The sequence below is a fragment of the Periplaneta americana genome, chromosome 1 (assembly GCF_040183065.1).
Source record: "Periplaneta americana isolate PAMFEO1 chromosome 1, P.americana_PAMFEO1_priV1, whole genome shotgun sequence".
NCBI lineage: Eukaryota > Metazoa > Arthropoda > Insecta > Blattodea > Blattidae > Periplaneta > Periplaneta americana.
The window spans coordinates 195,427,590-195,442,411 of NC_091117.1; the positions used below are offsets into that span (position 1 = coordinate 195,427,590).

The following is a 14,822-nucleotide window of genomic DNA, read 5'->3' on the forward strand; positions in this document are numbered from 1 at the left end:
CGTTTTATATTGGTCAAAAGTAATATGACGTAGTAAAAGTGTCATAGTCAAGGGAAAATCAAGTGGAATTGTGGTAAAAGAATCGGCAATATCCAGAGAAAGCTAGATGGAATTGTGATAGAAGAAATTGGTATTATCGAGAGTAGCGTAAACCTGATTGAATTGTGGTAGAAAAAATCAGGATTATCCAAAACAAACCAGGAAGATAGCCGGAATAATGATTGGAGAAACGGAATTATCGAGAGAAAGATTGAATAAAATTATTGTGGAACGAGAAGCACGTGGCATCCTACCCAGAGAATATCAGACTGAATGGTGGCGGGATTATCAAGACAAAACCAAATGGAATGGTGTTAGGAGTAGCGGGATTATCGAGAGAAAAAGAGATGAAATGATGGTGGGAGAAATGGGATTATCGAATGAAAACCAGATTGAATAGTGGTAGGAGTGGAGTGTAGTCGTACCAGGGTGCCGCACCGGTACTTTGCAACCTGGGACCGCACTGCTTCCCTATTTTTACTTTTTAAAACAATAATGGTCTTACTTGCGTCTTACTCAACTTTTATATCAACTTTTCAACGACAATGTTATCGTATAAACTCACTTTCTTAATTTGACTTATTAATATACCAAACTGCATATTACACATTTTATTTTATTAATAAACAACTCGATTGTTGTGAAATATAAAAAAAAAAAAAAAAATAAATCGCAAATTGTTTTTAAAACATTAGTCAAACCAAAACCTTAGGAGAAACGGGATTACCGAGTGAAAAGCAGATGGAATAATGGTAGATGAAGCGAGATTATTGAGAGAAAATCAGATGGAATGCTAACAGGAGAAGCGGAATTATGCAGAGAATAGTCTGCCAGATGTAGGGAATGGTCGTAGGAGAAATTGAAAAATGTGTAGGTACCCCACCTCACGAGAAACAGTTTAAACTGTTAAATATTTAAAAATAATATTTGCCGGCTTTAAATGCGTAAAAGAAAATAAATATTTTTAATTCCTACTATTTTATCATATTAGTGTGAACGTGGGACTAAATTAGAAGGTCAAGCAGAGTAAGAAAGAAAGAAAGATTTCATTATGTAGGACTATGAATAATGTACCGTATTCATAGTCTGTTCTTCCGTATGTGTGGTTGTTTAGAAATGACATTCCTTTATTCCTGAAGCCATTTTCATTTTCTCTCGTCAAGTCGTCAGTAACAGTGGTATTTTATTAGACGACTGATATGAACTGATAAGATTGATAATCTTGTGATGTATAAAGTTCATTCTGTATTGTTCTGTGTATGACGCCTTTGGGTATAAACGATTGATTCATTGAAGTTCACTCCCACTTCTTGTCTAATTGGTTATCATGGTCTATGACGTCACCCGGAACTTGTAACACCGTGTGATCGTCCATGTTGGTTGGAAGGAAGTAAGAGCAGAAGATTTACTGTGTGCGGATTAAAGAGTGTAGCTCATATTAAAATAAATTAAGCCGTGAAAATGTAAGTATTTTAACATTAGATTCGTACGCTTGTATTGTATACGATGTTTTTGTTAATCGCGTGGTTTAAATAGAAGAGTTTTCTGTTCATTTTGATTCTTATAAACGTCATCCGCCAAGGTTGCAAACATATTTGAAGTTTCGTACAAACATCTCCTATGAATAAGGAGTAAAGTTATTTTCATATATTTGTTTGAAACTTGTGTACAGGTACTGTACTGTTGTATACGAATTTAATTTACGGTATTTCTCTTGTGGTCGTACAACTTTCAATGTGGGTTTCTTATCATAAATTTGCTGTGTTTTTCCTATAGGTCATGTACATATCTAATTACTTCACGTACATTGTCAAGTTCATTCAGTTACCTTAACTGAAACATAATTAAGTTAAGTACCAAGGAAAATGAAAGTATGGACTTTAATCATTCGAGCACATTAGGCCTAGTGCGTGCAGTTCTCTAAACCTAATTGGTTAGAAAGTTTTAGATTGATGTTAAAGTGATGTTCACATATTTTACAGATCTGTCAAAATGGATGGTGCAGGAGGATTCTCAGGGAATGGAGAAGAGGCGGGAGGTGGACAGCGCGGTACACAAAACCAGGCAGCTCAAAAACGCCTACAACAAACCCAGGCAAAAGTTGACGAGGTAGGCTACATTAAAATTTTTCATGACTTCGTGTATAAATGAAATATATCCTACTCTCGTATTCTGATGTTTCTCGATTACATGAAGTGTGTGGATCTATAATACATTGAGGTTAGTTGGCGAAAACTCGAGTGTCCCTAACTAACCTCACTGTATTAATCGACGGAAGTGATGTAAGTAGATACCGGTAGGCCTGCTTGTAATAATGGAAAGCATGATGGAGTAGGAAAGGGGATTGGAAATTTCAGTTTTATTAAATAGCCTATAGCTTACATAAAGGTATCAATCACTTTTTTCTTTTGTGTGCCCCATCCATTAACATGAGTTCTGCACAATGTTGTACAACTGCATAGATACCCAAGAGAAACGAAATCTGAACTAGCATGCCATGACAGTTCTGCTGATAACGCTTCTAGCATCATTATGATCTGCCACCTGTTGCCAACCAAGGTGCCAGCAGATGCCGCAGTCTGAACATACCTGTATTCGTTGTCATTCAAGTAAAAAGAAAGGGAAGAGAGGGCGGTTGTGGGTGCATCCTTTCGTTGGAGATTGTAGGATACATGGTTTGTTTGTTACTTTCTTCTTCAACTCGCGATTGCTATAATCATAAGACAATGAATCCTATATCGATGGGCTCTTTTGTATCTATGTAATGAAATTTCTTTATCAAAATTGTCCTGTACCAGCCTGATTGACATACTGCCCTTCATCTACAACACATTTGACGTCTCTACTGAAAATTGAAATACAGAATTTTAACACATGGACTAATTTAATTATTGACATTTTTCTTACATACAGTATAATATACATTATATCCTACTTGCTGCACAGTTTGCCCATGTAATAAAGTTTTTTGGTAATTTCATAGAATATGGGCACTTGGTGGAATGTAGTAAGTATTACCGACCTTTTTATTTCAGAGTTAAATGTTAGTGATCTTTTAGTAACATTTATATGTTAGTTCTAGGTTTTTTATACTAGGTGCCGCCGTGATTTTCTTTTAATTTGATTGGTTATGTTGTCATTTGTTCTAGAATTTTAATTAATTTTGAATGGATAATGACGTCAGTTGTTCTTGGTTATTTGATTGAGTGGTGTTATATCATGTCTGATGGCTAAAGCTATTGAAAGTTTGTCATTTTATGATATTTATGAAAGATGTATGAACTTAGAACAAAGAATTAAATTTTGTGTCGATTTTGGTTTAGTTCTTTCGCTGGTGAATAAGAATTGTGTTTAATGTTGAGGAGAAAACTGTTTTTGTGTGGTTTAAAGGAATTATTTAATGCATTTTCTGTATAAGTTAGGGTGTAATAAATGTTCGAAGAGAATTTCATCTTGTGTAAATACAGGATTTATTTACGCAAAGTTGACTGTATGACAAAGCGTTGGTTTAATTCTTTGTTGCCTGTATAGTTTGTATAGGATTGCCTCAAAGCCTGTGTCATATACTGGAAGTGAAGTGGTTGTCGTAGAAGACGTCAATGAGAATTGAATTTTATTTGATAGGGTGATAAATTATTATGTTTTGGTTCGTGTTTGAGTGATTTTTGAGGGTAAAGTGCGGAAGAAACTGACAGAAAATTAGTGTCAATTATGAAGTTCGAATGCCACCAAACGCCAAAAAAAAATGAAAGGTGAAAAATTAAATATATTTTAATTTTTTTGTAGGCCTTGTTCTTCTTTAAAAATATGAATATGTATTGGATTTCTATCTTTGATTTTGTGATGTTTGGTGACATTTGAATTTCATAGTTGACACAACGTTTTTGGTAGTTTTCGTCAGCCATGTTGGATTTTGCCCATCTTCTAGGAAATTACAAGTTTTTTTTTCTCTCTCTCTCTACATTTGAAGTCAGTTGTGTAGACCAATGAGAGTCATTGCCCAGGGTGTGGTATAGGAAACGATGAAATGAGATGATGAGGGAGATTTATTGGGAAACGACAGTGGAACCAGAGCTCCTGGAGAAAACTCCTGTTTCTTAGACCGTGGACTTGCTCAATACAAATCAGGGATATGTCAGGGATCGACCTGGTTCTACAGGATTGAGTCAGCGCCCTAGACACTGGATTCTGTGGCAGCTATGCAATACGTTTGCATACTGATCAGTTGTATACTATTAATTTTGTGTACTATTAATTTAACATAGGCCTACTGCAAATAAAATTGTTATAAAATATATACAGTACCATACATAAAAAGTTATAGAGAGAAGTTGTGGTCACATATTCTTAAGTATTCCAGAATCTACTCTTCATCCTTACTTATATTGTCGGTATCTTTTGACTAACTTATTATGTTGAAATCTTCTGATGACCCTCATGTAAGAGGTCTTTTACCTGTCATAGCCTATATTCTTCTTCCAGCATCAAACACATTTAAGATCTGATGAGTCTGTTCCTGGGCCTTTATCATATTTTCTGGTTATAAGCATATAGAGAGATGAATGTTTCTTACCCACATTCAGTTCAAATTGATTATGCCATCATTTGATAAGATTGTTCGTGTGAGCAAAATATTGATTCAAATGAAATGAAGAATAGCAGGGTGGCACTTCTTTCTCGTCCTGATTTTCTGCGAATGGGTCATTCCATATCAAATCTACATAGCTCATAACCTGATCCTTTCAAATTTTAATGAAATTTTGTCTATTCATAGGCCACATGGAGGTGTGTACTGATGTACATTTTTAACGTTGTAAATGAAACAGTTCTGACAAAATATTGTTGCTAAGTTGAAACATTTTTCATATTTACTTATAAGTAGAGTTGACGGCAAATCGGAAGACGGTTATCTGCTAGCATTTGCGTCGAGAGAGACAGATAGAGAGAGCAAGGCAGCGTACAACATTGCCACATTGTACCTCACGAGCACGTGCAATACAAATAGCACAGGGGAGAATTTAAATTATCAAAAGACAATAATGACCTTAGCCGTTGATTACTGTAAGCATGACACCAAACAAACCCTCTTTCCTTCACTAACAATATTCTTTGCACGTTTCTCAATCCCACACCACATGCTTCTGCAGTCGTTTCTTGCATGTTGGCAACGTTGCTGCCAGCATCAAGATGGCTGGGAGCATTTTGCTCGTTAACGTTTTTAAAATAATTATACACCTTAAACACTATTTTCCGCGCCTGCTTGTGTAATACTTGTCTTTTTACAGTCTCTTCTTCCATTTATTTACCTTACACACACACAGTAAATGTTAGTTTTACTTATTCAATGTATTGAAACACTTGCACGTGAACAAACGAACTCGGGAAGTGCTTGTTAGAGACTGATTCTGATTGGTTCTACTGTACAAGCTTGTGACATCACATACCAGAAATGCTACAGTGCATATAGAAGCTAACCTCCTTCCGAAATTCCGTCTAGTCTGGTATGGTATAATATATGGACTTATGGTATAAAAATTATTCTAACTTGGGAGTTGGGTCTATTGAGTGCAAAGAGTTGTTCAGAAACATTCAGAAGGGTGATTTCATATCCTTTACAATGAAAGGTTGATGGATATATTAGTAGTTTAAGTGTGAGGTTCAGCCATTATGACTTTTAACCTTTAATTATAGAAAATATTCCTTTTGGATTTTATTTTAAGTATATATTTTGTCTAGTTATATTACTGGTTGTTCTGTATGGTTGTGAAACTTTTTCTCTCACTTCGAGAAAGAAACAATGCTAAGGGTGTTTGAGAATAAGGTGGTTAGGAAAATATTTGGAGCTAAGAGGGATGAAGTTACAGAAGAATGGAGAAAGTTACATAACGCAGAACTGCACGCATTGTTTCTTCACCTGACATAATTAGGAACATTAAATCCATATGTTTGAGATGGGCAGGGCATGTAGCACATATGGTGAATCCATTGGATTTTATTTTAAGTAATATATATTTTATCTAGTTATATTACTGGTTATTCTGTATGGTTGTGAAACTTGGACTCTCATTTTGAGAAAGAAACCACTGCTAAGGGTGTTTAAGAATAAGGTGCTTAGGAAACTATTTGGGGCTAAGAGGGATGAAGTTACAGGAGAATGGAAAAAGTTACATAACACAGAACTGCACGCATTGTATTCTTCACCAAACATAATTAGGAACATTAAATCCAGATGTTTGAGATGGGCAGGGCATGTAGCACATTTGGGTGAATCCATTGGATTTTATTTTAAGTAATATATATTTTATCTAGTTATATTACTGGTTATTCTGTATGGTTGTGAAACTTGGACTCTCATTTTGAGAAAGAAATCACTGCTAAGGGTGTTTGAGAATAAGGTGCTTAGGAAAATATTTGGTGCTAAGAGGGATAAAGTTACAGGAGAATGGAAAAAGTTACATAACGCAGAACTGCACGCATTGTATTCTTCACCTAACATAATTAGGAACATTAAATCCAGATGTTTGAGATGGGCAGGGCATGTAGCACATATGGGTGAATCCATTGGATTTTATTTTAAGTAATATATATTTTATCTAGTTATATTACTGGTTGTTGTGTATGGTTGTGAAACTTGTACTCTCATTTTGAGAAAGAAACAGCTGTTAAGGGTGTTTGAGAATAAGGTGCTTAGGAAACTATTTGGGGCTAAGAGGGATGAAGTTACAGGAGAATGGAAAAAGTTACATAACGCAGAACTGCACACATTGTATTCTTCACCTGACATAATTAGGAACATTAAATCCAGATGTTTGATATGGGCAGGGCATGTAGCACAAATGGGTGAATCCAGAAATTCATATATTTTGTTAGTTGGAGGCCAGAGGGAAAAAAGATCTTTCGGGAGGCCGAGACGTAGTAGGGAGGATAATATTGAAATGGATTTGAGGAAGGTGGGATATGATGCTAGGGACTGGATTAATCTTGCTCAGGATAGGGACCAATGGTGGGCTTATGTGAGGGCGGCAATGAACGTCTGAGTTCCTTAAAAGCCAGTAAGTAAGTAAGATATACTACTGTATAAAATATGAATGAGGAGCTATGATAGGTAGCGAAATTCGGTTACGAAAGCCAGCTATAATCACGAAGTTACAGTCTTGGAATGGATCACTCAGCAAATGTTACATCACTGTTTCCATTGACATCAGAAGCTAAAATGTAACCCATTTAAATTTAATTATTTAAACTTTAAGTCATTTACATTCCAGTGAAAATACTTCATTCTATGCGAATAAATTTTCTTGTGCTTCAGTACATTGACACTTTTCAACTTTTTATCTCTATCCAAATATTCAAAAAAAATTTTCGATCCACCCTCGTCACGACCCATATACAGTGAAACCTGCCTTTGCGGTCATTTCATTTAAACGGTCACCTGGCCAAAAGGCCAATTTTCTCTGGAACCAATTGGATTTGCCATAAGATCAATACAAATTGTCTCTTTATTTAGCGGCCACCTCATGCTTCGGCCAGCGGCCGGGGTCTGTTTGGATTGGAATCTAACTATAACAGGCACTGTCCAACAACGAATTTTTTCACGGATACTGTCCGACCTATTTTTTCGTTGGTTAGAGACAGAGAGCAATATCACGAGGACAATAGCTAAGTGTACAATAGTACACCCTCCATATCTTGGGATTAGTTGGTTACTGTTTTATGACTCTTTTGTCACTTTCCACTCCGACCCTGCACAGCTATAAATTCTTACTCGTTTTTAAAGGATTGAAACACGGACGTTTTCTATCGAAAATGTCACAGTATGCTTTAGGTCAGTAGTTAACCATTCGAATTTTTTTAATTTTTTTTCTCCTCTTTCCATTTTTTTCTATTTGGACCAGCTTTTACGAATTTTTCTTCTTTTCATTCAGTTGATTCAGAGGAACTGGTGACGTTAGTTTTAGAGAGAAATCATGTGTAACAATAAATCTAAAGTGGTATTAAGTTTAGAGGTGAGACGCAAAATGATTGAAGAAAGTGAGAAAGGAACATCTGCGAGAAAAATTGCAGAAATATTCAAATGTGGAAGGACACAAATACACGGTATAATTAAGATGAAATATTAAAAGAATAGGAGGAAAATATGTATGGTGGCCAAAAAAGAAGAGAGAATCTGTGTTTATAATGTGAATGATTTTGTTTACGAATGGTTCAAGTGTGCGAGGGCGAAGAAATTGAGTTTTGAAAAGGTTAGTTGCAAGAATGGAAGAGGCTGACATTAATATGCACGATTGTTGTACACGCACAGTACTAAAAAGTCAATGAAATTCAGTATTTTCATGCTGAGTCATAAAAAACCGCAACTTTAATCAAGCGGCCAGCTGATAAAACGGCCATTTTACAAGGTAACTTCAGATGACCGCTTTAGACAGGTTTCACTGTACAAATGAATTGACTATTAAAATGTTGTTATCTAATGTCTGGCTTTGGCAACGAAGCCATTAGCGTTCTTGCTCTCCAATATTTCTCTGTGGTGGATCCATCAGGTAGAACTTCACAGGTTTGTAGATGATCTTCAGTCATTTCTTCTTCTTTGTTGCATAGAGGGCAATTTGGATTTGTGTAAATTCCTATTTTATTCAAGTGTTTGGCCAAATAATCGTGTTCTTTAAGCAGTCTGAATTTTGGTACTTCAGATTTACGTGGGATTTCTGGAATAATTTCTGTTTTTTTTTATTAAAATGCTCCATTTTTTATCTTTGGCTTTGGTACTTAGTGCTTGGTTTTGCTTGATTTTATATTTATTTTTAATTAGTCTTTTGATGGATGTAAAAGGTAGGCTTGTATTTGTATTCTGAATTAAATTGGATCCTTTTTTGGCAAGAAAGTCAGCAGTTTCATTTCCAGCAATTCCACAATGTGCAGGTATCCATTGCAATTGAATTCTTTTCTGTAGTTTTTGAAGTTGTTGGATCATTTTGTGACATTCTTTAATTTGGATTGACATCATTTTATATGAATTTATTGCATATAATGCTGCTTTAGAATCAGAGAGAATGACAGCATTTTGAAATTTATCTATTCTGTACAGTAAGTGTTGGAGTGAGATATGAATAGCCATTATTTCCGCATCAAAATTTGTTGTATGATGTCCTGCTGGTTGATAAAATGAGAGTAACGCACACGTAATTCCTGATCCTGAGTTGTTATCGATAGTAGACCCATCTGTGTAGATATGTAACCATTCTTCTGGTGGGTATCTGTTGTTCACAGCTTCTAATGCTAGCGCTTTTAGTACAGGTTTGGAAGTTTCAGATTTTGTAACTGGTTCTTCTAAACCTAGTTCAAAATGTAGAATATTATTTCACATGTAGCATTTTTGCAGAAGTGAGAGTATATCACATATCCTTTGAAATACTCAGTATTAACTGAAATACTGAGTGTTAACCTGAACTGCCCCATCTTTAAGCGAATTTAAAACACACTTCATAATATTATTCAGAAAGTAATGCATTACAGTAGGAGTTTCAGACCTCAGGATTAACATTTTACATTTCGAGATTCTCGTTTTGAGCATGATTAGTCCACATTTCTTGGCGATGTATTGTCGGACCATCGGATCTGTGCCCCTTCAGCGCTGTCGTCGTTCTTGGAAAAGTTAACGCCTGTACTTCATTCTACCTGCTTTCCTCCCACCACGTTAAACAGCAAGCGACGAGCCTTGCTGAATAGGAATGTTGCCAAACTTCCATCAAATGGTGTCCTAAATAACTGGTTCTCCATGCTACAATATCATTTCTTTCAATCAAAATACATCTTGTATTTCTACATTTTTTAAACCTAAATCCCATCTCTCGAATCACTTTCCGCAGCGTTTCTCTCCAACCTTGGAAAATATAGTCTCTTGCAACCTTCAGTAATTTCTTCAATGTCGGAACTTCATTCTACACTGTATGAAATTCTTGTATCTTTCTTCTTAAAATACATCGGTTCATATCATCTACAAGAATTAAAGGTTCCCTTGGTCTGTTCTTCCCTGATGATTCTAGCGTTTCATCTCCTGCACAGGCTCCCTCTCTCCTGATTTTCTTTGTTAGGCGCTCTGACCTACCTATATAAATTACATAAAAATGTTGTATTATTAGTATTAGTTAAGTAAGTAATTTTAATACATAATCAATTGAAATAAAATAAGCCTCACCTGTGATAGCAGTTGCTCTTTTCGTTGCCTGATTTATAGGAAACAGATATTGACCTGTTTGTTTCTCTTCATCGCAAAATGCTATTATGTACTTGCTTAATAATATTTCTTTTGCCACTCCGTGCAACAGTGTTCATGTTGACTTGACAACACTGGACTGCAAGTGCAAATAAACTGAAGAACGTTCAAAATTGTGAGTAGTGGGAGAGAGAAAGGGAGAGAGATAGGAATGCAGGGAGAGAAATGAATTACCAAGGCTGAGAAGGAATTAGGGTTCAGTTCGCATATCTAACAGGGGCACAGATCCGATGGCCCGACAATAGAAGAGATGCCTCACATGTTACTTTTATCATTCACTTTACCAAATCACAGAGAATTTTAAATTTAATTAATTGAATTTCGCTCTTTTATTATCTATTAATCAGTGTAAAACTTAATAGCAAAGCTCCTTTCGTCTCACTTCTGTCGATGTTGGGCCTCTGCATTGCATTTGTTCCATTATTTATGAAACAGTGTGGAGAATAGATTTTTATACATGACAGAAATTTAATAATATAATGGGAATTTGGTAAGCATGAGTTATTATTACTCATTCTGAAATTAAATATCTCCATTCATTTCTTTGTTTGCTAGTTCATTCATTTGTTCACTGAAAAAATACAACTTTCTCCCTTCAAAACTTTCATTTTTGTATGTATTTACATATCTGTATAAGTTACAGACCTCGTGTTCAAAATTGTGAGCAAATGGACAAAAGATCAGTCACTTTTAAATTTGTGTAGCGTTCAGAAATACTGTGTGCAGTTAATTATACAGCTGCATTTGTCCCCAGTGGTGGCAGACTGGTCAGACATTCAGCCTGTTATGCAGGCGGTCTGGGTTCTAGTACCAGTACTGCCTGGCTTGTTGTGGTGGCTAAGGCCACAGTTGGGAGTTCTTCTCGGAGTTCTCCCATTTCCCCATATTAGACATCTACATAATTCCGTAAAAATTTCCCCATTCTGGCATTATTTCTTAGCATTTCCTGAATGCTGGCTGGCGATGCATGGATGAGGCTGGCCTAGGAACGAGTGGGGTTCCCTGCTCGAAACCTGGGTACACAGCAAACTGTAATGTATTCAGCTAGTGTGGGTTTGGAATTGTACTTACCTTGAGGGTTAGCACAATAGCTCTTGAAAGGTCGCAGCGCTGGGTCATAGTGTCTCCCCTCTCAAAATTCCATTTCAAACCTGCAGTTACTTTGGAATTACTTACTTACTTACTGGCTTTTAAGGAACCCGGAGGTTCATTGCCGCCCTCACATAAGCCCGCCATTGGCCCCTATCCTGAGCAAGATTAATCCAGTCTCTATCATCATATCCCACCTCCCTCAAATCCATTTTAATATTATCTTCCCATCTACGTTCCCTAAAGGTCTTTTTCCCTCTGGTCTCCCAACTAACACTCTATATGCATTTCTGGATTTGCCCATACGTGCTACATGCCCTGCCCATCTCAAACGTCTGGATTTAATGTTCCTAATTATGTCGGTGAAGAATACAATGCGTGCAGTTCTGTGTTGTGTAACTTTCTCCATTCTCCTGTAACTTCATCCCTCTTAGCCCCAAATATTTTCCTAAGCACCTTATTCTCAAACACCCTTAACCTATGTTCCTCTCTCAAAGTGAGAGTCCAAGTTTCACAACCATAAAGAACAACCGGTAATATAACTGTTTTATAAATTCTAACTTTCAGATTTTTTGACAGCAGACTTGATGATAAAAGCTTCTAAACCCGAATAATGACAGGCATTTCCCATATTTATTCTGTGTTTAATTTCCTCCCGAGTATCATTTATATTTGTTACTGTTGCTCCAAGATATTTGAACTTCTCCACCTCTTCAAAAGATAAATTTCCAATTTTTATATTTCCATTTCGTACAATATTCTCGTCACGAGACATAATCATATACTTTGTACAAACCTATCTCTTTACTTGCTTCCAGTAAAATTTCCGTGTTTTCCCTAATCGTTTGTGGATTTTCTCCTAACATATTCACGTCATCCACATAGACAAGCAGCTGATGCATCCCATTCAATTCCAAACCCTCTCTGTTATCCTGAACTTTCCTAATGGCATACTCTAGAGCAAAGTTAAAAAGTAAAGGTGATAGTGCATCTCCTTGCTTTAGCCCACAGTGAATTGGAAACGCATCTGACAGAAACTGATCTATACTAACTCTGCTGTATGTTTCACTGAGACACATTTTAATTAATCGAATTAGTTTCTTGGGAATACCAAATTCAATAAGAATACTTTGGAATATAGTAATGATAATTCGTTGTCTAGCTGCAGTCTTATTATGAAATGTGCTATTTGTTACAGTGTTTGATGTGTCTCTTTTGGTTCTTATGCAGGTAGTTGGTATCATGCGCGTCAATGTTGAGAAGGTCCTGGAACGTGATCAAAAATTGTCAGAATTGGATAACCGTGCAGGTAAGGCAGTCTGATAACATACAATATATTATGTATTGTGAACTTACGTTATGCTACCCATATTTGGGCCGCAATATTGTTAAAGCAAAGTGTATGAGATACCTGATAATTCTTCGTACCTATCATAACTAAGGTCCACACCTGTGGAGTAACGGCTAGCACGTCTGGCCGCGAAACCAGGTGGCCTGGGTTCGATTCCCGGTCGAGGCAAGTTACCTGGTTGAGGTTTTTCCCGGAGTTTTCCCTCAACTCAATATGAGCAAATGCTGGGTAACTTTCAATGTTGGACCCCGGACTCATTTCACCGGTATTATCACCTTCATCTCATTCAGATGCTAAATACCGGTAAGCTAAGATGTTGATAAAGCGTCATAAAATAACATACTAAAATAAAATCATAACTAAGTTCTTGTCAGCTGTATTGCAGTAGCTTTAACACTTTTGTAACAGTGGGACATTGCCGTTGTTTTTTTTTAATTGATTTATTTTGATGCTTTATCAACCTTGATGGTTAACTAGCATCTGAGTAAAATGAAGGTAATAATGCTAGCAAAATAAGCCCTGGGTCCAGCGGTGAAAATTATCTAGCATTTGCTCTTATTGAGTTGAGGAAAAACCCCGGAAACAACCTCAACCAGGTAACTTGTCTCAACCAGAATTTGACCTGTGTCCAGTCATTTCACATGCTAACCAGCACTCCATTGCCTTTGTTCATATGAGAACAATTTGTATCATTAAGTCAAAATATACGACGTTTATAATGAGATCTATCCTATTGATATTAATTCATTTTCTTTATGTAAATGTGCTTATAAATTAATGCATTATTTTTAGTGCGGTTGATCGATCAAAATATTTAATCGATTAACTATTTGAGTTTTGATCGATTTGAAAAAAAATGTTTTAATATACTGTAATACAGAATTATTGTTAAACTCAGTTTGTGTTCGGTGATAAGCATAAGTATTAAATGTTGTATATCTGTATATATTGTATCATTATATTACAAAACAACTATTTTAATTACTTACTAACATATTTATTATGAGGCTTATAATTTATTGTGTCAGTTTCTCTGGGAATTTTTGAGACAAACATAAATAACAAGAAGTATGAAGACTCACCTAGTTAATACTGCTTCATCCATGATTTTAAACATGTGAGTGCATTCACATGCTCCGAATTAAGTGCCGCTCTACATTTAGTAACAATGTTTCCTGCATCACTAAATATGAAAAAACTTTTTTTCTTTCAAGCACTTCTCCATGATTATTCAATTTAAATCCAAATGTTTGACCGAGTTTACCTCTCAAATTCACATATAACATAATGGAGTTTACACTTTCACAAACCACAGAAAACTGATTTTTTTTTTTCTTTATCAAACTAAACACACGACCTTCATATACAAACTCAGTACAGAAACTGCAACTGCAGTCGAAACAGAAGACTGGCCCCTATTTCAATCGAATTACCAGATTTTAGAAAGAGAAGAAAGTAGTTACGCTCTCACTTTCACACAGTGTGGACATGGCTATTTTATAAGGGATGGGGGGAACGAATCCCAGAGAAGTATGTATTTCATATGCTAGGTAGATGAGCTGACAACAAGGTGGAAGTTTTCTTGGAAAACCATAAAACTTAATAAGGGTTTCGCATTGTGCTTCAACTTTCAATAAAGGTAGACTAGGTCACTGTCCTCAGATCTCCATCTCTTCCTGAAGTGTTTGTGGAAAGATTTTTCCTACTCTACCTGGTTTATAGTTAGAAAATATTAGTACTGTTGTGCTTTTAAATAAGCAATTTCCGAGAGAGAAATTTTGTCGGAATTTTTAGTATGGATTTATATTAACAAAATAATAATTAATATCACCTACAACTGATTAATTTTAATCTACTCGATTATTCGATTAAATATTTTTGATTGATTAATCTTACAACAGAAATTGATCGATTAATCGATTAAATCCCACAACACTAATTATTTTGCGAACAGTGTTCTACTGTTTATCAAAGTTTACAGTATAGTATTATATGGGACAGAACACACCGGCCCTGTGAAGAATGCTAAAGAATGTATCAACTCTTGCTTTCTACAAAGCTACTTGAAAC

At 35.8% G+C, this 14,822-nt stretch overlaps 1 protein-coding gene across 1 annotated transcript in view; it reads left to right on the top strand.

Moving 5' to 3' along the window:
* The first annotated feature begins 1,335 nt into the window (after nucleotides 1-1,335).
* Nucleotides 1,336-14,822, top strand: part of LOC138706191 (synaptobrevin-1-like) — a 36,156-nt gene continuing 22,669 nt past the window's right edge. The window contains exons 1-3 of the mRNA XM_069835213.1: nucleotides 1,336-1,502; nucleotides 2,022-2,148; nucleotides 12,632-12,710. Of these exons, the coding sequence (XP_069691314.1) occupies nucleotides 2,032-2,148; nucleotides 12,632-12,710 (196 nt within the window). The 5' untranslated portion in view covers nucleotides 1,336-1,502; nucleotides 2,022-2,031. The remainder of the gene's footprint in view (nucleotides 1,503-2,021; nucleotides 2,149-12,631; nucleotides 12,711-14,822) is intronic.